The sequence below is a fragment of the Primulina huaijiensis genome, unplaced genomic scaffold (genome assembly GCF_012295235.1).
Source record: "Primulina huaijiensis isolate GDHJ02 unplaced genomic scaffold, ASM1229523v2 scaffold24481, whole genome shotgun sequence".
NCBI lineage: Eukaryota > Viridiplantae > Streptophyta > Magnoliopsida > Lamiales > Gesneriaceae > Primulina > Primulina huaijiensis.
Genome location: NW_027356016.1, coordinates 1 through 23,271, shown reverse-complemented (window position 1 = coordinate 23,271; position 23,271 = coordinate 1). Strand labels below are relative to the sequence as shown.

Here is a 23,271-nt window from a genome sequence, read left to right as displayed (position 1 = left end):
GTTACCATAACTTCAAATCCAACATCAATATACAGGAAAAGTTACACAATCCAAAATGTTACTGTCAAAGCAGCAGTGACAGAACATGGCCTAATTCAGGGAAAAAATGCATTTTGGCCAAAATCAATGTCCATCCTATATATGATGGCACTTCAAATATTGACAAAAACTAACAAAATAGGCAAGAATAAAAATTTAACCAGTAAGGCACTAAATGAAATCACAATGCTTTGGTGGATGCTTCCTTTATGTATGCCAGGGCTTCCTCTTCTGTGAGTTGGTTTCCTTCTACCATTCCTTTTACCAACATAGTTGTGTACTCTTTGCTGGGTGGATTGATGGGAAATACACCGGATATGAAATTATCAACATCTGAAAGCGTGCACCTGAATTCAGAAACATATGATAGATGTAAGAAATGAACTGCAATAGTTCAAGTTAGTGATAACATATAAAATATAAAGATGCACAAAAGATATTAAAGGTACAAATACTAACGTCATTGTCAGAATTGGAACGTCGTTCTCCTTTCCCAAGTAGACGACATTATGGTACCAGCCTCTCTGAGTCGAAGAGAATGAAAGATTGATGGTGTAAGCAAATATGTTTGTGGACGGCATGAATATAAAAGTCTAAGAAAATAGTTTGGAATGAATGTAAGTATAAATTTTGACCTAGTCACCTAGGTGACCTACAGGCACTAAACCACATACCTGAACAAACTCCACCGAAATGCACTTCTCAGTTTCTATAGTTTGCAAAGCAGTAAAATCAAATAAGGGCCGACCCATGTCGTAGCTGGAAATATTTTCCTGGTGTAACACATCATTAAACTGTTCAAGCCTGCAAAAAAACCAAAAACCGCGGATGATTTGCTCATTAGAATTTAATTTCAGTCTCTTAAAGCTGGAATGCAAAACATCATTAGGCTGCAGCATCAATTACTTAAATGCACTCTATCACATGCGTTTGCAGATTGCAGTTGAAGATTCTAAGTGATAAGGATTAGCAAGTTGTACAAATCTCTTGGAAGGCTTGATGATGTCAATCTAAGATGGTTTAACATGTAAGTGGAAATACATACGTTATTTTGTACAGACGTGTGTAAGTTTTCTCCTGAAAATTACTTCTCGGATGAAGAAAAGCAACACCTCCGGGACCCCATGTAGCAGTATAATCACGACCAAAGAATAATCGATGAGGGAAAGTTTTCCACATAATCTCTTTGAACGGGCTTTTGTCAATTGCACCGACACACTGTTTTCGCATTCCTTCTGTCTGGAAATTAAGCACAAAATGTGAAACAAACTATGAAAAACGAATTCAACCTATGAGAAGCTCCATTAAAGCTACAATGATGAGTCTAACACAAGCAAGACATTTTTAGTTCTAAAAAAAGGGACCGCTCAAAACAAGTGGAGCGGCGCACTCTACCTGTCCACCCTCGATATAGCAGCGAAACCTTGACACATTCATGTTTGATCCGTACGCAGCATACCAAACGTCTATTTTTGAAAGTTCTGATCTCCAAGAAGGCATAGTAACAGCATCTTCATCTACATACAGTAATTTCATCTACATAAGCAACCTTTTTGACATGGAAAAGATATTTACATGTTTACTACCTTGACCATCTTCATTTACTTTAAGGTTCAAAAAAGGTTGTACAACATCCTTCAAGAAATTAAGTTTTGCTGTAACAGTTCGCGGACTCTTCTCATGCTCAACGTCAGAATCAGAGCTTGAGATCTGCAAAATTTAGTACATTAGAAGACAACTCTACGATGATGATAGTGGAGGATCAAAGTAAAAGTTTATGGTTCATGATTGAAGAATGTCAATGATAATGACAAAAAAGGGAGAAAATTTAAACAAGTTAATATAGGCTAACACATAGAGAAATTTTTGCTTAATGCATCAGTTGAGTAAGATGCTGCAACAGCAAAATGTTTAAAAGAAATCATCAACATTGAAGGTGAAGAAAGTCTTACCTCAATAAAAGATGTTCTCCGGCTTATCACCGTATCAGTCAAATTTGCAGCAAGGGTTGGCCAATATTCACTTAATTCCTGGCGTACCTGAGATAAAATGAAATTTGTTGAGCTTCACCTTTAAAAAATCATGAAGCCCTAGCTTAAAAAGAAAAAAAAACAATAATGATATAGCATCAAAAGTTTTAGAAATAAAACATTCATAACCAATAAATACTTTTTGAAAAAAATCTCAACAAACACTTACTGCCTGTATCACACGCCAAGTAGACTCAAGTGGATAAGCCTCCACGGACCCAGTTATAGGCTTGTGTTGTAGCAATACTTCGACACAAGCTTGGGCTGAATTTGCCAATGAATTCAGATTATATCCTCCTTCAAGTGCCATGACTATTTTCCCTCCCGCAAACTCCATCAACTACAGAAGACATCTCAAAAAATACTAAACAATCCTTTTAAAGTAAATAACTAATCATTTTAATATTAGGTTACAATTATATGAAACAACATACAGGGGAAACTGAGAAAAAGAAAACAACGGACCTCATATCCAGGGGTGGAAATATTCAGAAAGTAGACTAAACAGAAAGAGTATGCAAGAACTATTTATTGATTAATTCAGATGACAACTGTTCAAGTGCTAACCTTGTCAAGCATGATCGAGTATCCATACGGACTAACTCGGCAGCCCCCAAGAGGATCACCTATGGCTGTACAATCACCATTACAAGCACAAAATCATGAAACTGCCAATATTTATAAAAGATCCCACATCATATCAAGGAACTCTGATGTAAAGAGTGAGCAAGAAACGAATCCAACTCAGGTCAGGTGGCATGAGCTGCATGAACAAAGGAGTGCGAGCAAGAGCCAATGTAATCTATCCATATACACATTCAACCAGGGCTTAACAGAACTCGAGCTTAGACCAAGTGTAGCTTCATATTTCAAATACATCAGTATGAGTCACCGCATTCACTTAAAAACCGTAAAGGGAGAGAAAATTTTTGGTCCTTGAAGTTTTCTATGTGCAACAGAGATAATGTTAAATTGTCATACCTCACAGTGAAAAACAACTGAAGACTAATTTTCCCACCAAAAAGTTTAAAAAGTAGCTTTATCCATGCGTAAGGTTGAATGTCACATTTGTGCTGTACACTTTTACTAAGTTAGCGAGAAATATGAACTGCAATTATCAAAAATAAAAAGAATTTGACTTGTAAAAAATAAAAAGTAACAATAATCACATCCCAAGCCCCTTTTGTTCAAATTCAAATGCAAAATTCCAAGAACATTGTATACTTCGTTTATGTTGTAAAATCAAAGATACATTCAATCTGATAAATCTGATAATATCAATTTATTCAGCATAATGTTTCAAAACATGAAAGCAGCGCGGAAAAGAGGAGTAAAAAGTGTTACAAGAGATCATCAAATGAATGAGAGTCAATTTTTCAGTTAACCTGCATCAAAACCAGCTGAGATAATTATCATTTCGGGATTGAACTCCTTGGCAACAGGAATCAATATATGATCCCAAACAGCAAGATAGTCGGCATCTCCACACTTCCCGTTCTCCCATGGAACATTAATGTTGTATCCAGAACCTGGTCCTTCTCCAATCATGAAATACGACCCATCATCATTTGCTGGATAGAAACTTCCGAATTCATGCCTAATTGAGACAGAAATTCAAATACACCATTACGAGAAATAACATTAAGCCATAATAAATGTCCATCTCTGATTGGCTGAGTATATTGGTCCAATAAGAAAATGCATATCAATGTATTGCCAAGAGTGAAGATCAACAATTTAGATTAGGGCTCTTGATAGGACAAGTCAATAACTGTCATTTTTTGTGAAATATAACTAATTAGATGATAATGAAATAGTAAGTATCAGCGCAGCATATGGTATGTCATTTCCACATCTATGCTTTTGATAACAACTACAGAAATTGATTTTGAAAATTTTAGCATACAAACCTATGTACAGAGAAGAAAAGCACTCGAGGATCATTGTAGAACATCTTTTGAGTTCCATTTCCATGGTGTACATCCCAATCAACAATCAGAATTTTGCTGATACCAAACTTCGGCTACAGTATTTAATGAATGACTCAAATGAGTTGAATCTAATAACTGATAAAAAGCATGGGAAGCATTAAGTTCTCAAAAAATCCACAAATACAGAATAAACCATCAAAAGCTAAACCAGGTCTCACTTTGTCATTCAACAGATAACTTGTAGCAACAGCAACATTGTTGTAAAGACAAAATCCCATTGGTTCAGTTTTTTCTGCATGATGTCCAGGAGGCCTAACAATAGCAAATCCAGAATCCAATTCCCCTCTAACAACTTTCTCTGCGACCTACGGAGTATAAAAGGTACAGAAAGTTTTCATGTAATCAGAGATGCACATCTCGACAAAGCAATAACTGACAATTATCTATACATAATGAAATTGCATAACCCACTTAGGTATTTATATATTTTTTATGACAAATGATATTCATTAATGAAAATAAAGGTGTAAATTTGGAAATTTAGAGGACAAGATGTCCACCCAAACTCACTTCATATTTACAAACACAAAGCTTTCATCTAATCCCGAAGTTAGCTTCTTAGAAACAGCAGAACGGCATTATAGGGAGGAAAAAAAAGGAAAGAAAAAATCAAACAACTGAACCCAAGTTGATAAAGAAGATAAAGATTCTGCTTCAGATAGTTTACAGGAACTTGAGTGCAAAACCCGGATTTGATGCATTATAAAATTTCAAACATCATAGACAGTAACATAATCGAAGGTCCAAATCTACTGACAACTGATTTGTCTTTCGTCACATATGTTAGATACATTCTCTTGCCTCATTTGAACAGTGTATGAGCTACACAATAAAGAATCTTGGATTATTTCTTTTAAGATCAATCCCAAGATGCATACCTCTATAACAGAACCGGCAGCAAGGCAAGCAGCCTCCGATGAGCCATCATTGAAATAAATGGAGTTAAATTTTGCAGCCATTCTTTTTCTCCTTAAGCCTGAGTATTTAGAACTAACATTTTTGATGAACTCAATGTGACTTTTGGCGTGAACCAAAGCTAGAGAGTTATCGTCAACTTCTTTTGCTTCCAAAACTACGCATCTGGAAGCAGCAAGCATTGATACAACAGTTCTTTATTGAAAACAGAAATATTGACTTCAATGTCGAGGCCAAACATAGCTTCACTAAAAATCAATAAACAAATTCTTCCAAAAGATAGCAATTTTACATCTTTAATAAAGTAGATGACCAAATTTAGAGCAGCAAAATAATATCAAAATTAAAGCATTCTTCTTTTTGGCTCATTTTGCTTTCAAATTTTTGAATATCAGACTGCCTATAGAAAATGTGAAAAGGGAGTGGGTGGGGTGAGAATTTAGAAGAACGAGAAAGACTAAATGAGGAGAAAAACATATGACACAAACTAATTTGATTTTAGCAGCCACATATTCACTAAGCAGAAATAAAGATCGAAAGAAAAAAAAACAGAAATGAACATTATGTTTCAAACAACAGAATATCTGTTGCATCACAAAGAAGCATCTCATTCACACCACAAGAAACACTCTACTTCGGAGTTCGGAGAAATACTCAAGAATCAATTTCAAGAAAATGTCATAAATCACTCTTTCAATTTTCGAATCAGCCGTCAACCACCCAAAAAAACAAAAAAAAAAATCCAAAAACCAAAAAACATAGGTCTCAAATTCGTACAAACCATCTAACAGTTTCATATGCGATACTTGATCACCCAGAAACATGCAAAAAAAAAAAATTTATCTAAAACAAACGGATAACAAAAATCACCTTTGACAAATTCCAGAGGAATTGAGCTTGTCCAAAATGACACGAATGCGATTCGGGTTTTCCGGATGGTAATCATCATCTGGGTTCTCGTGTTTGCACATTCTGTCATCGTAGAGAAGCCCCACACGCCGTCGTATTGGAGGGTCATCGGTGTTTCTTCCGTTCAAACTACTCTCAGTCCCAGAGTTCGACTCCATTTTCTCTCAGTTTCGCGCTTCACTGGTAGAGTTTTCAAGATTGAATTTTGAAACCGAAAAGTGTATACGGGAGAGAGGAGAGTGAAATTAATACTCAAATCTCATGCTAATACTTAGGAAAAAGAAAGTGATTTTGTAGACGAAATTGAATGGACATGGCATATATAACAAGAAGCCAAGAAATAATATTTTGTTTGGAAAGTAATAATAATAAAAAGAAGAAGAACATAATGTGCGAATAGAATTTTGGCTAATAGATTTCACGCGTGATTAAAATTTAAAAAGTTAAATATATATATAATATTTCGAGTTTTAATGTTTTATATTTATATTCTAATTTTTTTTAAAATTATTTCAACAATTAAAAAATTTAAATCTTTATAATTTTATACGTCGATATCAATTTCTATTCATTAAGCAAAAAAAAAATCTGATTTTCTAATAATTGAGGTAATTCAAATGCTGTATATTTCTTTTTTACAGTCGCAAAGTTCTATTTTGCTTAGAATTTATTTAAAAATAAAAATAACTATCAAAATCGATATTTTTTTTAAATATTTATTAATTATTAAATTAGATTATCATAGCATATATACATTCAAGAGAAAAATGCCAATTGAAAGGGGGGAAGACAAGATTGGGAAATCGTTTTGCGTCTCTTGCAGGCTGAAGCCGCCGGGTTAAATCCGATCTCCTGAAGGCTGCAGCTAAAATTGTACAAAAAAATCAGAAAAACGAAAAACGTAAAAGAGAAAAGAAGCAGCTTAAAGTGAAGACGAGTGAGTGTCATTTTACCTCCCCAACAAGAAACGTATCCCGGTGTACAATATATATGATCAAGAAATTTGAAAGTCATAGTCTCAATCAACTAATCGAAAAATGCAGAGGCAACTCTGTCACAAGCTTCTTTCTAAAATCTCCAGAAATGCCAGCAGCGACTCAATTTCCCAAAATCCCTTCATTTCATACACATTGAAAAGCAACACTAACCCATCATTGTACCAGCAGTCATTTTCTCGGTCTCATTCATGGAAATTACCCGATCTCAATGGAGTAACAGGGGGGATTCGAAATGGGTTTTTATCAAGTTCAGTTCTTTCTAGGAGGATTTTCTCAAGCACCATTTTGAAGGGGCAAAGCAAAGGTCTTGTCAATGGTACGGTTTGGATTCAACCTAGAAGATATTTTCATTCCTTTGATTCCCAGTACCGCGGCTGGTAATATTCCTTGCACTATCTTTACTTAAACTTGGCATATATGTGCGTTCGTTGGTTCTTTGTTCTTTCCTTTCTTTATCTTTTTGATCAGTTATTACAGAAGCAAATATGCTGACATGCTGTTTCCCATCTCGATGTCTTAACATGTTTCCAGAGTTCCCAATAATGTGAGCATAAGTGGAAAATGAATATGTGGTGGTATATACATATTGTTCATGATCAATTTTTGAAGAAAAGAAATGAATTCGTGATTTTTGTTGGCGGTTCACTAATTTGTGGTGGTGACAAGCCCAACTCCCTCGAAGTTAGCAACTAAGTGATTACCTTTGTAAAACTAATCATTAAGCTCTAAATCTTCTTTCCACCTTCCTTCCTAGCAAAATTAGATCGTTGTTTTATTGTGAGTTGGATTGCACAGATTCGTTTCAAGAAATCCACAAATTTGCCGTCTGTTAACATAATAAATTTGTTTAGGCCTGCATTTGATTCGAAAAAGAATATTTCACAGAATGTGGTCTATTTATTGAATGCTATTAGTGAATGGGTTAACATAGAGTCCCTTCTTCCACTGCTAATTGTTGAAATTGGTTCATTACCAATCTATGTGATCTTTAATTCTATGGATGGGATCTTCTACAGTTGCCTTTGTGAGGCCATTTTTATAAAATATTATATTCCCAAGTGGGGACATGGAGAACTTCTCTTCAATGGTTATTGACGTGGTTTACCCGAAACTTGTTGTAGAATAGCATACTCCATTCGCTGTCCCATGTTCATCCCATGATCACATAATAAATAGTCCGACTTTTTGGATACATGAATGTCTTGGATTTTGAAATAATAATTTGTTTTCTGTGAACGAGTATATGGATGTGGTATATCTGGTTATTGAACCTTAGGTTCTAGTATAAATTTGAGATATCAACATAAAAGACAGAATTCCGGGGCTTGATGCATCCTGAACTGCTGCTTGTTCTTGAATATGGGACTTTTTACTTCAATTATGTATTTATTATCGATTTATAGTTGATTTGATTCACCTCGCATGACATCGAATGTTAATATTGGATTTGAGAGTAGGCATGTGTATCTAATAATGTCCTGAAGCACAAATCTGTCTGATTGAAAGAAGATTGCAGAGTTACCAAAACACCATTTTTGCTTTCTGACCAAAAAACTATGCCGTTTCTTCCTCTTTCTTTTTAGTATTCAACCGAAGGTTTTCTTTTAAACAAATCCCTGGAGCATCTTCTCCCAAAAACTTTTTTTTATTACTTAATTTTTTAAGCTTTGAAGTGAATTATTCATGGTAATCCATAAAGTTTTGCTATGAAAAATATCTGAGCTCACTTCATTCATTGAGAATTCACGCTTTGTAAAGTGAGAGAAATATTAATGTAAGAAAATTGTGCTGCTATTCATTTTTTTAGGAAATCAGTTTTTAGAAGGCTCACAACTGATGGAGTTGTGATAGGCTTGATCATAACAAATGTCGCTGTTTTTATGTTATGGAGAATTGCAAGCCCTCAATTTATGTTGAAGAATTTCATGGTGAGCCTTTATAAACATGAATTTTACAGAAAGTCATGTAGCACTTGAGACAAATATATTAGTACCTGCCTTGTTTTTTTGTTCAGATATCAGTTGATAATTTTGCAAGTGGCCGATTGCACACATTGGTAACCTCAGCATTCAGTCATAGCGACGTGTGGCATCTCATTTCTAATATGGTTGGCCTCTACTTCTTTGGATTGAGTGTAAGATCATCTGGTCTCTTTACATTTCTTTCAACTCTTTCCTTATATATCCCTCTGATGTCTGTACATTTGGCATACAGAATTTGGCGGAACATTTCGATAAAGAAGTAGTTAGGATCCATTTATTTATATATGCATGATTACATAGTCAGGTTTATTATATTAACACCTGTTAATATCTGATTGTGTAAAGAACTGTTGTAATTTTCCCATTTTGCCCAGATTGGAAGAACTTTTGGACCTGAATATTTGATGAAGTTGTATCTCTCTGGAGCACTTGCTGGCTCTGTCTTTTATTTGGTATACCATGCCTTTGTAGCTCCGTTATACCAGGTGAAATATTCTGACTCCCTTGGAAAATGAAGAATGCCTCAAAGCTGCATTTTTAAAATTCAATCCTTTCATAACTGCAGATTAATGTCAAAGGTTGTTTCTTCCGTTTCTTTTTCGAGTCTCGTTATTGGAACGAATAATGGCAGTCTAATGCTTTGCTTGTATTTTCCTCATGTCCTTTCTATTTTAAACTGCAATGCTATGGTTGTGTTACACATTTTGTTTGTGTAGTTGTAACTTTTCTTCTTACTTTCTAAATATCTGCCCAATGTGATCATAAAACCAACATATGTCCATTCTTTACTAGCTTTTGGCATTTCGTTGATTATTGTGGAATACTCTATCAACTGTCGAAGCATGCTAAGAACATGGTATTTATACATAGCTAATGGAACTTCAATATATCATGTTTTATGACTTTCTGGGTATTGATTGTCATTTCTTACTTTGCTGAGCAGAGAAGCCAAATGCCAGGTATCGACCCTTCCAAAGTTCCAGGAATGGTAAGTATCACCAAGTCAAATTTCTTGGTTTTTTCCTACCCTCTTTTAGTTTGAAATGTACCTAATTATGTAGTAATGTTGACCATGTATGTTGTCAGTGAAGAACGATCTTAGGTGAACACAGAGCACTTATCGATGAAATTCTAGCTTGCTAGCTTCAGCTGGTCCTGCCTTTTAACTATTGTTTTTAACTAGATTTGGTTCTTATGATTATTAACCAAAGGAAAAAATAGCAAATCTCATTCAAGTTTAAAGCTCGAAAGAGCTCCAGAAAGAAGTCTGAGGGGCCATCTATGAACCTTCCCATTGCAGTATTCATTTCATATGCCAAATGCATTACCATGGGCTATTTATAGCTGAAGGAGAGACATTTATTCACTATTCGTATTATAATTCAAGGATGACATCCACCAGAAAGGAGCTATTTTATTATTATTTCCCTTAGAAATGCTTGAACTTCCAAAAAATTTTCTATTTTCAGCTAGTTTTTCATGACTTGAAAGCGTCATATATTGTTTTGTGTGTTCTGATGATTCTGCCAATGCTTTTAGGGCGCTAGTGGTGCAGTAAACGCGATAATGCTGCTTGATATTTTTCTCTATCCGACAAAGACATTATATATTGATTTCATAATACCTGTTCCAGCTGTTTTACTAGTAAGTTTCACATGTCTATTTTCTGCACAAGTAATAGTACTAGACGTATAAAGCAAATTGTTTGATTCCCTTCACTCTTTATAGGGAATCTTTCTCATCGGCAACGATATGTTGAGAATATTAGAGGTATGTTCCATTGAATCTTTTATGGAAATGCTTGATGGTGTTTCGACTATACATTCTATGTTCTTTCAATAAAGCTCATAACTACTGATGACCACGGTTTGAAAGTTCTAGATCATTCCAACTCTCCTTCAACTAGTTAACCTATATGATCTTTTTATTTCAGTCGCAAAATCTCACTCGTCATTTGAGTTATTTTAATATTACTTGTTAGAAATGAGTAGTTCATGCCATCTCTAACATTTTCAGGGGGATCGCCAAATCTCTGGATCTGCCCATTTAGGTGGGGCTACGGTCGCGGCCATAGCATGGGCTCGTAATAGGAGGGGACGTTTCGGACGCTTTTAAGTTGGCACCTCATTTTTCATTCATTGAATTAGTCGCCTTTGAGCTTTCCTTTGATTGACATTTCTACCTTTCTTTTTGGACTAGTGGATTTATGTGAACTTGAAAATTTTACAGCTTTTAGTCTATTTGAAAGGCACTGATACTTGATCATCTGAAACCCTTCTTTTGATACAAGTTATACAACTGAATATCTAATTTAGCTTTCAAATTTTGACACAACTGGATATCTGGTTATTTTGGTCGGTTTATTATGGTGGTCTCTTCACACCATAAATTCAAACATACAATAATTACGTTTCGCTTGAAAGGTGAATGCTAATTCAATCGTGCATTAGAAACAGAGAATCGGAGCAATTTGAATTGCAAAGATGAAAGCGAGAAAAAGGTCTCACAATGACTGAAGCACATAACTGCTGCCAACCCAAACTCAACTCTTATGTGCTTGGAATGAAATGCGTAAAGATTTGAGTAATACGGCTATCAATTCGTTTGGACAAAACAGTGGATCTGGAAAGAGTGAAAGCAACAAAATTCGTCCCATATATACGTACACTACCTCGAGAGAACGTAGAGTGAATGCTGATTACTTTATGTTAGATATATTCCTTTTTACTTTTATTATTTCAAAGGTTTTTCCAATTTCAAATACGAATTGTGTCATTAGTTATTGTATGATATGACAATAGGATTATTTTTTTAGAGCTGTGAAAAAACAAATTAAAATAATAATCGTACTAAACAAGTTAAAAATCAAATGACATAATTAAATTATATGAATGTGTTATTTTATATTTCCAGAAAATGAATAAAGCAAAATAAATAGGAGATGGTTCTTGCGATTGAGTTAGAACCTCCAGTCATACAATCGGACGGCGTGATAATTCTCTGAAAATGAGATTCGAAAACTTTACATATAACTTTTAAAATACAAATTTACATTTTGCATAACGGAATTGTAGTAATCATTTGGAGATTCAACAGATTACATGTTGAACTATATCATTAAGTTGTTGAAATAACTTATTTGCGCTTAAATTCTTGAACCATTTACTAAATTCGAAAAAATTATTTCCATAATAATCGTCATGACGAAAGGAAACAGCAAAAGGAACAGAGAATACTTTGGATGGCCTCAAAAACAAAAATATAAATGACATAATAACACATAAATGTCTGAGTGATTTATAATGGGGTCCTCTCCATCTAAAAGTCTAAAACGGAGCAAACAACAAAAGTTCAATGAACGTTTACTAAACAGAGCCAAAACGAACGCACCACAATTTGCTGGCTAAGGGTGTACTTAGAAAAGGGAAGTTCCTTTCCCTTTCTTGTCTCCACCAATCTCGAAGTGCTTGCACCTCTGAAAATGTTGAACAAAAAATAAGGTTTCCACGGAATAAAAAAGTTGGCAACATTTCATGTGGTGGTGTGGTGTAGTGGCATGAATTTATTCCATTTAAGGGAGGCTATGGCTAGTCAAAACCCACACCTCCAAATTGTACTAAAAAATTAAAAAGGCTGGATGCAAGCAAATAAACGAAAATGTAGCAACAAAAAACTAACTTTGATAGGGTGCTGGGAAACATGTTTGCAACCTTGACATTGCAACCTCAACACAATCTTCTTGGTTGTTTTTGCCTGATCAAGAAAGAAAACTTGAGCTACATTCACCCAGAATACAAGAATGTTTGATCGTAAAGATGTTACATATTGACTAGATCGTCTAGCAGCACAACATATTTTCCACTAGTTTAAGTACAATTAAACATCAATACCTTCTTGTGGAAGACAGGCTTGGTCTGGCCACCGTAACCTGACTGCTTTCGATCATAACGGCGCTTCCCCTGAACAGCTAAGCTATCTTTTCCCTTCTTGTACTGGGTAACCTTATGCAAGGTGTGCTTTTTGCACTCCTTTGATTTGCAGTAAGTCTTCTTTGTCTTGGGTACGTTCACCTGAAAATTCAAAATCAGACTCAACTCCACGATAATAAAAAACGTAATAAACTATGCATGGATTTACTGAACTATGTACATCAATCACAGGGAAACGTGAAAAAAAACTACACAAGCGACAGTTATGACTTCGAAATTTGGACAAACTAAGGAAAACTAACTCAATATCAGCTCTTATCACACGAAAAAATACCTTAAAAAGAGAATCCAATTACCTCTACAACAATATGCCACGTGATAATAAAAAGATCTTATAGCTGAATAAATATTGGGAGCATGAATTCCAGTGAAGAGAAAGCTAGCTAAAAATAAAAAAATGTGATCTTTTATGGTGTAATCTATCAGTCCGCGAACTAATAAAAATCCACCAAAACAGTAAACCGGACCGCACTCGTAGGAAAAAACATGAATTTCAAGAATAAATACCATATTATAGATGTATTTCGATAAGAATTAAAGCTAAAGGAAGATAGATTACCATGGCTAAAGGCAAAGAAGATAAATTTGAATATCGGCCGACGGACTTCTGTAAACCCTAGCTGAATTAGAAGATGCCCAATTTATAGCAACGGAAAGCATTGTGTTTTGGGCTTTAAAAGCCATTAAAAGAAACTGGGCCTTTTAAATCCTCGGGCTTATTAAAAGAACTGATCCAAAAATCTTGTCTCATCATATATATGAAAATATAAAATATAAATATAGTACAAAATAAAAATAAGATAAAATAATGTTTAAATTATATTAGCGAGTAAGTTGCTTTGATTATTTAATTTTTTATAATAACGTGAAAATCACAGCTAATATTTTTTGGTACGCAGTGATTAAATCTCCAGATTAATATAATAATATTTAAACGTGTTCAGATAAACAACGTTGACAAACTTTTTGGTTTATTATTTAATTGCTAGTGTGAATATTGAATCATTGTGAAATTTAACATAAATTTGGAAATGTCAATTTTCAAGAATAAAATAAAATAAATAAAAGAAACTAACTGGAAAAAAAAGATTAAAATGATTTTATCTGCTATTTCGATTTTATTACCTAAATATAATTTTAAGAAACTGAAGTAAGATTATATGTAAAAATATTAATTGTCACAATTGAAAAAATATTAAAGTTGGTTGTATAGTAACGTGAAATTAAAAGATCTACTTATTTAATTACTGCAAAAATCATTTTTTCTAATAATTTTCCCTTTGACAGGTACATCAAAATTTATTTAAATTTTGGTCAGTTGACAATAATGCCTTTTGAGCATTCAAAACTACAGGAGAGCCTTGCCTTGCTTTCTCTACAATTTGTCTTATCAACAACCTCTCCATCTCCTCCTCACCGCCTTCACTCTCATCTCTACTATCACATACATCATCATTCATAATATCAAGATTTTTCACAATTCCAAGATTTAATCTTGTTTCCATGTATCCATTAGAACATTCCAAGTCGACGTTCGAAGTGCTATCTTGAACCATATCCACATCTTTCTTCCATTTATCTTGATGGCCGTTTCTCTTCTCAAACGGAAAAGGAAAATCTGCTTCATCAGACTCAGATACCTTCATTAACTCCTCATATGCTTTGGTGTATGCAGCAAAAGTTTCCCCCGACAAATTCAACACAACAGATTTTCGCTCATCCTCAGGAGCAGGGATATCATGACTGGGAGAAGCCCCGGTTATACTCTTCGTCTGGCTGTTTGTGAGTGCTGCCTCGAGTTCAACCACACGTTCTTCTAGTCTTGATTGGATGACTTCATGTAGCCTCAAGCTTAGTTCTCTGGGGGAGATTGGATACTGGGCCGAGGGAGGGGAGATTCCCTCCCTATTTGTATATGGTCGAGTGGCTTTCTTTGCATCAAACAAGTCAGCTTTCAACTCCCACTCGGCAACATCTGATACAAAATCTGGATCAAGCTGCAACGTAGCCAACTAGAGCATGTCAAAGACATACGATCTAAACACCAAAGAAATATACTTGAAATGCTGATTTTATATGGCATGTTTGCTGTCAATTGATTCGGTGGAGGCAACAAATGTCATACATGGGAACCAGCAAGTTGGGTTCTACCATGGCCATCTTCTCGGAAGTTCAAGTACAACAAAGAAATGAATAATGTATTAAGTTAAAAGGATCAAGTGTCAGGCATTTAATTAACATAGCGCAAGGCAAACTCTCCCCCGACACAAACATAGCCAGCGGTAGTGCTAACATATAGGTGGGTTCCTCTGTCCCTGGATAAATAATGATTTTGAATTTCGAAGTAAACAAAATATCTATTGATACAGGAACTTACCATCATACTTGGGTTGATATTTCATTTTTAACATCACAAAATTCAACATTGGGAAGGAATAAAGATCATTGCGCTCTAAGTTCATTGCAACTCCAAAACAAATGAAGTCAACAGTCTCAAAAAAGGCTTATTTTAATTTTTCACTACTACACATAAACAACAAACTCTTTAAGGACGAATATAATGATTCAGTATCATGATGCCATGCAATTCAACTGAAGAATTTGCCTCCCTATCCTCCTGAAGCATAAAGTTTAAAATAGATGATGATAAATATGCATCTTCTCATTGAAAAATGAACCTTCTGAAAATATTGGAATCTCTATTAACTGTCTATCGAAAATCTACAGCAGCATACAGCAATACATAAAACATGAAAGGTGAATACCCACTAATGAGGTACTTGAACAAGACCAATTTATGATAATTTTTTAGCTTAATGTTTTCATATTGTAATGATAATGGAAAGTAATTATCTGAGAATCCCACATCTAACAAATATTGACATCTAAAAAGAAAGATGCAAGCATGGACTTACAATCTTACCTCCGTTACATTGGACAGTTTCACTTCAAATGTAGTTGAGTTCATGTTCGATTCCAGCCTCTCCAGTTCAGCTTCAAGCTCTGCTTCGATTTTACTCAACGATTCCTCCTCAGCCATTTGATCACAGGAATTGTCTTGAGATTCATAATCCTCCACGACTAGTTCTTTCACAGTCATTGAATCCTTCATCTCAAGTTCCTCTTGCAAATCTTGAACCAGGTTCTCCTTATGCTTCAACAGCTTATTCAATTTTTCCATTTCCCTTTTATTTTCCAAAAAAGAGGAGACCATTCCCATTGTCAACCCAAGATAGAAAAATAGAGCCCCATCAGATGATCCTGATAAAATCAAATATAAACTATCAACATCATATCTGAACTCTTATTTTGGGACTATCCTATTTATACTGCATTCAACGACAAAAGAATTTATAATAACAGATTATGAGAAGGAAAAAAATTGATAATGTGATCATTTCTAATGAAATCTTGTAAAGGTAGTTTCTGCACAAGTTCACGTTTGATTGATAACTTATGGCTTCTCTTTTGAAATAAAATATTTTTAATTTACGGAGAACATGAAGGTATATATTAAAGCATTTGTTCCGCTGATGAAAAAGCCATGACATTCACCTGACATTCAACGGCACATTACCTAGTTTTACACAGAACACAACATGCAGCAGTATTTTTTTTTACTCTCCAAATAAAAACATAGATTTAAAATGGATTTGAAAGAGGGACTGCAAAAGAAAAAAATGTAACCATGAAAACTGATGGGTCATTACTTCCTCTTATTGCGAGACATTACAAGCATAAAGTAAACAAGAAAGCATTAAAAATTTTAAAATATTAAAATCTTGAATGGCATAGATAGCTCATATGCCTAGAGGCAAAATGAATAATGTGAATAAGATATTACCACCTTGTGAAATCCTGTGATTTCCATTGATCATTGTGCTAGAGTTGTTCCCCCTTAGAGTGTGTTTCTTTCCAGTTCTTGCTTTACTGCTCTCTTGTAACTTCATGGGTACAGGATTCGACAATCTTGGAATACCTAGCACATCATTATTCTCTTCTAAATGTGTTTCCTTGAGCAACTTACATCTCCAAGCTGCATTGCAAGATGCACGGGGTTCTCTGCATATTAATGAGCTTTCATCAGTCAGCTGAAATGGCCACATCGTTGGTTTCTGTGACAGATTGACAGAACTCACATTTTCTTCAATATCGGCACGTTCCCGAAATAACTGAGCCATAAGACAACTTTCCAGAGATGTACTAGGTTTTATGAATTGCCTGTTGATTTGTCTACTTCTAATGCTACTTCTATTTCTTCTAAAATCATAAGAAAACCCCATTTCTCTTGTAGAAGGTTGAGGCAATGAATCATCGATAATGTCGTCAACGAGTACTCTGCTTTCAGAATTCCCTTCGATGTTGCTTAAAACTACTGCCAAAGATCTTGTATCCTCTGCCAGAGTTTCACCTTGAAATTCATCAGTTGAAACCACTTCTGCACCACAAGCGTCTTGACAAGACGATTCTTTTTCTGTACAATCGCATTCACCAAAATTTTCACTTGATAACAGTCTGTACAATTGACACTTATTATCCTGTATCTTTGGTGTAACTGCTTGTACCTCTTGTTTGACAACATTAAGATGTTTAGAAGACAAAATTTTGTGTTTACCGCTATTAATATTCTTCAGATGCTGAGCTAAATAGCCGGCACCAGCAGCGGCAGCAACAAACCAAACATCCATGTTCACTTGTTTTTTCCTCTTAGTTTCAATCCAGTTCTAGAAAACAAGTTCTTTCACAGTTTAGCATCACCCAAAAGTGTAATGCCAACAAATCAAAGAACAAGTCACCAAACCAGTCAACCAATGCCCGTAAATGCTTTTGTCAAGGTTCGAAACAAATGTATGTATTTAAATCAAGAATCATCAAAATTTATCTCCGATTCTTCAGGTAAAATCACATAAAAACGATCAGCATACCCGCTTCCCGCTCCAAATCCAAATCAATAGAAAAGCTCAGGATTCAACTTAAAGATATGAGCACAATTCAGATTCGTACAAAAGGTACCCAAATTCCATCATCAAAATCAAGAAAGAATAATATTACCACACAAGCATATCCGCCGTTAACCTCTCGTCAATCAATTAGAACCGATTATCAGATTCGTGATGAATGCATGAAGAAAATGCAATTGCAAGCCATATGCCAGACATCCATAGACTGCGAAACTCATCAAAAACGAAAAAATCGTTTTCCCAGAAAGACTTGAGCTTTTTTCTTTGTTTTTCACGATCTTTAATCAATCTATATTAAGCCACGTGTGAACTACAAAACCCATCAAGGAACGGGCGCGCGCATTTTCCCACCGAACTCACCAAACCAAATAAGCGAAAGCATAATAGGCAAGTGTGGAGCAGCGATTGATGCCTGAAAAAGAGCAAAATGAAAAGGATTGGCCCAAAGAATGCCTAAAATTAATTACGTAAAGGATCTACTTTCTTGGTAGGTTCTGGCGAGGCATGTCATGTGATACAAAGACGAGGGCAAATCCAAGGGGCCCAAGCTCACAAGACGACGACGGAGCAGGAGAGTTTTTTGGTTTGCTATTTTGTAATTTTCCTATTTTTTTAATTCTGAAAAAATACACAATGTTATATTTTATGATTATTAGGATTGATTTATTTTCATCTTTTTATTCATATTTAATATATTACTCTGAAATACCACACTTCCCAAAAAAAAAATTAATAGCTCAAGAATAGAATAAAAAAATTCTATAATTTGATCAATAACATTATTTTTTAAGAATTTGATATATTTAAAAACTGTAAAAATTTTGAAAAAATTAGAAGCATAAATATTTTTTCTCTCTAAATTAAATATGAAAAAATAAAACTATAATTAAAGTGAATAATTATAAAAAAAATTTAAAATTTAATTGTAATATTTTATTTATTTTAAAACTTGTAGGTTGTGTATATTATTTTCTTAAAAATAATATAATATTATACAAAAATTATTGGGGAGCATGACTTGAAACTGTGTGTGAAGGACTAAATTATAAACTAATTGTGTTTGGTACACTTGATTAGGTGGATTTATGATATTTTAACTTACTTAATCCCATGTTTGGTAGGATTTTTATTTAACAAGTCAATCACTCATATAAATGATTAGGTTATATTAACTGAGATAAAATAATCACTCCTCCTAAGATTATTTATCCAACTCTTAATACATCATGTTTTTCCAATTTTACCATTCTTCTATATCCAAACTCACCCCCACTTTCCGCCACCGACCGCCGACCACACCCGTCGCCGACCGCCGACCCCCGCCGTCCGACCACCGCCGCCTCCGACCGACCACCACACCGTCGGCCGACCGCCGTCGCAATAGTGGAAGGACAATTTAGTCAATTCATCAAAAGATTCTAAATTATTTCATTCTTAACAATCATACTAAACATAATATTATTTTATCATTATATATTATATTTCTAATTCAATCATTTTTTTATCATTTATCTCTTAATCATTTTATAATTTTATCTTTCAACCAAACGCAACCTAATAATTGAGCTTGATATAAAATTGATGGGTTACAACTTTTAATCCGAGACCTTTATATAAAATTGATGGGTTACAACTTTTAATCCCATATAATTATTTAAAACTAGTTCTCTTGTGAGACGATCTCATATATATTTATTTGTGAATTAGATGAACATTGTTTGTATTTATTATAAAAAGTAATAATTTTGAAATAAAAGTGTATATTTTTTTCATTTAATAAATTTGACCCGTTTTCCCAAAAATTTATGTGATTATTCAACGGGTCTAGTCTTTAATTTGTTATTAATTGTATCCTTTATTAAGAGGTCCACCTAAATCCAAGCTCACGAGCTCTTTAAAAGCCAATAAAGAGGCCAGTAGGACACCTCATCTAAATTGCAAGGTAAGTTCTCATTTTGTACAATTAAGCTCTCTCGCTTTATTTTCTTTTGATTTGAGCATGAAGTTTTCGACAGGTAACATACAAAACTTAACATTTTATTCATGACGCAGGCGATGATTCATTAAATTTTTTATAAAGATTCATAAGAACGACAAATTTGCAACCCGAATAAACTATTCTTCGTTACCTAAATATTCTTAATTCAGATAACGATTTTATTTGACTACATCAAAATATTCGAGTAGTAAAATTTACCTTCATTTTTTTAAAAAAAAATAGAGTAGTGGGATCTGTCTAGTCAGCGTATCAAAGATGCCCGACACCCACGCACGCCAGATCAAAATCTCTTCTTTATATAAAGTTCTGCTCTCGTTCTGCAAAGTGGACGCTTTCGTTGTATCAACTCAATCTTAATTTATATATCTGGATATCCATTAATTGGCACAAAAAATGGCTTCAAATATGCACTCCAAGCGTCATGCTATCATGATTTCAGTCCCTTATCAAGGCCACATTACACCATTTGTGAATCTTGCCCTCAAGATTGCTTCATCTGGCTTTGCTATAACTTTTGTCCACACCGAGTATATTCACCACACATTATCAAAAGTCCACAAAGATCAGCTCAATTTCTTCTCAAAAGCACGAGAAGCCGGTCTCGACATATGTTACACGACAATCAGTGATGGATTTCCCCTTGAATTCGATCGAACGCTCCACCTAGAGGAGTTCTGGGAGTCCATGTTTTACAAGTTCCCGTGTATCGCGGATGAGTTTGTGGGGAAGATGATAATGTCTGATCCACACTCGGTCCATTTCTTGGTAACTGATACAACGTTTTCTTGGACTGCGAAAATCGCCAGCAAGTATAACCTCGTAAACGTTTCGTTCTGGACAGAGCCGGCCCTCGTTTTCTCTTTAGGGTATCACCTAGATCTTCTTCAAGAAAATGGTCACTATCCAGCAAAAGGTAATCTACCTGAACTAATGTTTGGTAATTTGGGGTTCGAAACTTTTCTTTTTCACATATAAATTGCGACCGGTTTACTGTTTTTCCCGTTTTCTGCTGGCAGATGATGCGGAGGAGCAGATAAGCTACGTGCCCGGAGTTGATTCTATAAGTACAAAGGACTTAATGCCGTACTTAAAGGAATCTGAATCGACAACGTTGGTCCACCAAGGAATGGCGACAACATTTAAGGAAGTGAAGAAGGCAGATTTTGTCTTACACAACACAGTGCAAGAGCTAGAATCTGATACGCTGTCCTCTCTGAATCACAAAAACCAGCCAAATTACGCAGTTGGACCGATTAGTTTCTTAAAAAATGCCACTCCAATCATCACGACCGTGCCCAAGAGTTTATGGGCCGAAGCAGACTGCAACCAGTGGCTCGAAACGAAGCGTCCAGGCTCAGTCGTTTACGTCTCCTTCGGCAGCCTTGTCCAAATCAGTAAGCAGGTTATCGAAGAAATAGCATATGGAATCATCCTCAGTGAAGTGAATTTCATATGGGTTTTTCGAGACGATCATAAAATCTTACCCCATGGATTCGAGGACGCCTTCAGCGAAGACAGAGGGTTGATTATTCCATGGTGTGACCAAATCTCGGTGCTTTCGCATCCTGCGGTTGGTGGGTTTTTTACGCATTGTGGTTGGAATTCGATACTCGAGAGCATTTGGTGTGGGGTTCCCATGATTTGCTATCCCATAACATTCGATCAACCAACTAACAGGAAACTAGTAGTTGATGACTGGAAAATAGGGACTAATCTTTGTGATGGATTAATCTCAGTTCAGAGGGAAGCAGTTGCAGAAAAGATAAATAGCTTCATCAATGGAGGCGTTGCAGAGGACTTAAGGAACGAGATTACTAGCGTGAAGGAAAAGTTGCATAATGCCGTTGAAATCAATGGATCTTCGAACAAAAATTTTGATAAATTTATCTGTGATTTGAAGAAGAAACTAATGTCTTACTACAAGTAGAAGTACTTGTAAGTTGTAAACAAGGAGCAGCCATTGATAATGGAGATGTGCGTCTTTCTTTTAGTTTCAATCTTTCCTCTTCTTCATCTGGAGCTTGCAAAGAAAGTATTAATAAAGTAAAAATGTTTGAATCAGTTTTTTTTTCTTGTCATAATTTTCAATGAGTAAGTCTTTTATGATACGATCTCACGAATTTTTATTTGTGAGACGGGTCAATCCTATACTCTTATCATAAAAAGTTATACTTTTTTAGCATAAAAAATTATACTTTTTCATGGATGACACAAATAAGAGATCCGTCTCACAAAATACGATCAGTGAAACCGTCTCACATAAATTTTTGTCTTTTTTTACTTTGTAAACAAAAGCTATAACTGAAAAACCATTAATCATTTTAATTTTTTTTAAAATTAATTTCTTTTAAAAGTATAAAAAGAAGAAGATTATATCATGGTATTATGTCTGGGGCTTTTTTTAAAAATATTATAAATTAATAAAATCATTATAAAAATATTGCAAATTGAAAACTTTTATAAAACTAGTATAATACGGAAATCACTTCATCGGATTCAAAAAAATTTTAAAAAAAATTAAAAAAATTAATAATCAATGGGTCATGGATTGTTAGAATCCGTGGCAGTGGGTCACGGATTCTTAATCCGGACCCTCACCCTGTGTCTTCCTCCCCTTCTATTTATTTGCACCCTCCCATTCTTGCCGATCATTCCATTTGGTATTTTCATTCGCCTTCTCGATTTGTTCGCTTTCCTCTGTATTTCCATTTGTTGGGTCATCGGTGACATATTATTCCGTTTTCGGTATTTTTATTTGCATAACATCAATATTTTCATTTGTTGGTACTAATTCTCATCGGTTTGTTATGCTCATAATTTTTTTGTTATCGAAACATGTCAACTATTATTTTATTTTATTTTATTATTGTTGAATTAATATTGTTTTAGGTTGTATTTTTTGTAAAAATGTATATGTTGATGATGGATTGATAAATGTGATCAATGTGATTAGATTTTTTCCTTTAAAAAAATAATTCATAATAACTGTAAATGATTATATTTACTTTACTTATAATTGTAACATATAATTTTTCTGTAGTAGGATAATATTATATGATAATAATATTAAAGAATAATAAATAAATACTAAGACAAATTTAATTTTGTCATTATCTAAAACTACTATTGTAATGCCCGAGATTTTATCGTGTTAATCGTAAAAGATTAATAGATTAATTGATTAATTCATATACTATTGTAATGCCCGAGATTTTATCGTGTTAATCGGAAAAGATTAATAGATTAATTGATTAATTCATGTGATTATAGAAGGGTAACGACGAGACTAGAGTTGGAAAGGCATGATGATTGCATATGTGACTGACAGTAGACTTCGCGCACATGCGCGGCAGGGAGGCGCGCATATGCGCGAGAGACCAAGTGCGAAGGCAGAGGACCTCGCGCATATGCGAGAGACAGAGCGCGCATATGCGCGAGGGGGTGAGATGCACAAGTGA

General features: G+C 34.6%; 5 protein-coding genes across 8 annotated transcripts; 2 read left to right on the top strand and 3 right to left on the bottom strand.

The window, feature by feature from the left end:
- Position 1: 1 nt before the first annotated feature.
- LOC140967204 (histone deacetylase 5-like) lies at positions 2-6,190 on the bottom strand. 2 transcript variants are annotated; one of them, XM_073427604.1, is made up of 14 exons: positions 5,846-6,190; positions 4,939-5,170; positions 4,219-4,365; positions 3,980-4,092; positions 3,455-3,666; positions 2,637-2,701; positions 2,239-2,409; positions 1,992-2,078; positions 1,626-1,749; positions 1,435-1,556; positions 1,085-1,278; positions 714-843; positions 499-563; positions 2-386 (listed from the first exon to the last, which is right to left on the bottom strand). In XM_073427604.1, the coding sequence occupies exons 1-14, from the start codon at positions 6,040-6,042 to the stop codon at positions 221-223; spliced, it is 2,025 nt and encodes a 674-aa protein (XP_073283705.1). In that variant the 5' UTR covers positions 6,043-6,190; the 3' UTR covers positions 2-220. The 2 variants fall into 2 exon arrangements, with proteins under 2 accessions (XP_073283705.1, XP_073283706.1); XM_073427605.1 differs by having other exon boundaries at positions 4,939-5,140; positions 5,846-6,189.
- Positions 6,191-6,643: 453 nt separating this feature from the next.
- On the top strand, positions 6,644-11,198 carry LOC140967208 (RHOMBOID-like protein 12, mitochondrial). The gene is made up of 8 exons (XM_073427611.1): positions 6,644-7,259; positions 8,690-8,810; positions 8,897-9,016; positions 9,239-9,349; positions 9,808-9,852; positions 10,404-10,508; positions 10,593-10,634; positions 10,881-11,198. The coding sequence occupies exons 1-8, from the start codon at positions 6,922-6,924 to the stop codon at positions 10,977-10,979; spliced, it is 981 nt and encodes a 326-aa protein (XP_073283712.1). The 5' UTR covers positions 6,644-6,921; the 3' UTR covers positions 10,980-11,198.
- Positions 11,199-12,106: 908 nt separating this feature from the next.
- Positions 12,107-13,529, bottom strand: LOC140967205 (large ribosomal subunit protein eL42). Its single transcript, XM_073427607.1, has 4 exons — positions 13,413-13,529; positions 12,755-12,934; positions 12,543-12,617; positions 12,107-12,339 (listed from the first exon to the last, which is right to left on the bottom strand). The coding sequence occupies exons 1-4, from the start codon at positions 13,413-13,415 to the stop codon at positions 12,280-12,282; spliced, it is 318 nt and encodes a 105-aa protein (XP_073283708.1). The 5' UTR covers positions 13,416-13,529; the 3' UTR covers positions 12,107-12,279.
- Positions 13,530-14,088: 559 nt separating this feature from the next.
- LOC140967207 (uncharacterized) lies at positions 14,089-18,394 on the bottom strand. Of its 3 annotated transcripts, XM_073427610.1 has the most exons (4): positions 17,469-18,394; positions 16,698-17,327; positions 15,777-16,114; positions 14,089-14,850 (listed from the first exon to the last, which is right to left on the bottom strand). In XM_073427610.1, exons 1-4 carry the CDS (start codon positions 17,539-17,541, stop codon positions 14,146-14,148), a joined length of 1,746 nt encoding a protein of 581 aa, XP_073283711.1. In that variant the 5' UTR covers positions 17,542-18,394; the 3' UTR covers positions 14,089-14,145. The 3 variants fall into 3 exon arrangements, with proteins under 3 accessions (XP_073283711.1, XP_073283709.1, XP_073283710.1); XM_073427608.1 differs by having other exon boundaries at positions 16,698-18,394; XM_073427609.1 differs by having other exon boundaries at positions 14,090-14,850; positions 16,701-18,394.
- Positions 18,395-20,186: 1,792 nt separating this feature from the next.
- Positions 20,187-21,872, top strand: LOC140967203 (UDP-glycosyltransferase 86A1-like). The gene is made up of 2 exons (XM_073427603.1): positions 20,187-20,726; positions 20,830-21,872. Exons 1-2 carry the CDS (start codon positions 20,207-20,209, stop codon positions 21,738-21,740), a joined length of 1,431 nt encoding a protein of 476 aa, XP_073283704.1. The 5' UTR covers positions 20,187-20,206; the 3' UTR covers positions 21,741-21,872.
- The last annotated feature ends 1,399 nt before the right edge of the window (positions 21,873-23,271 follow it).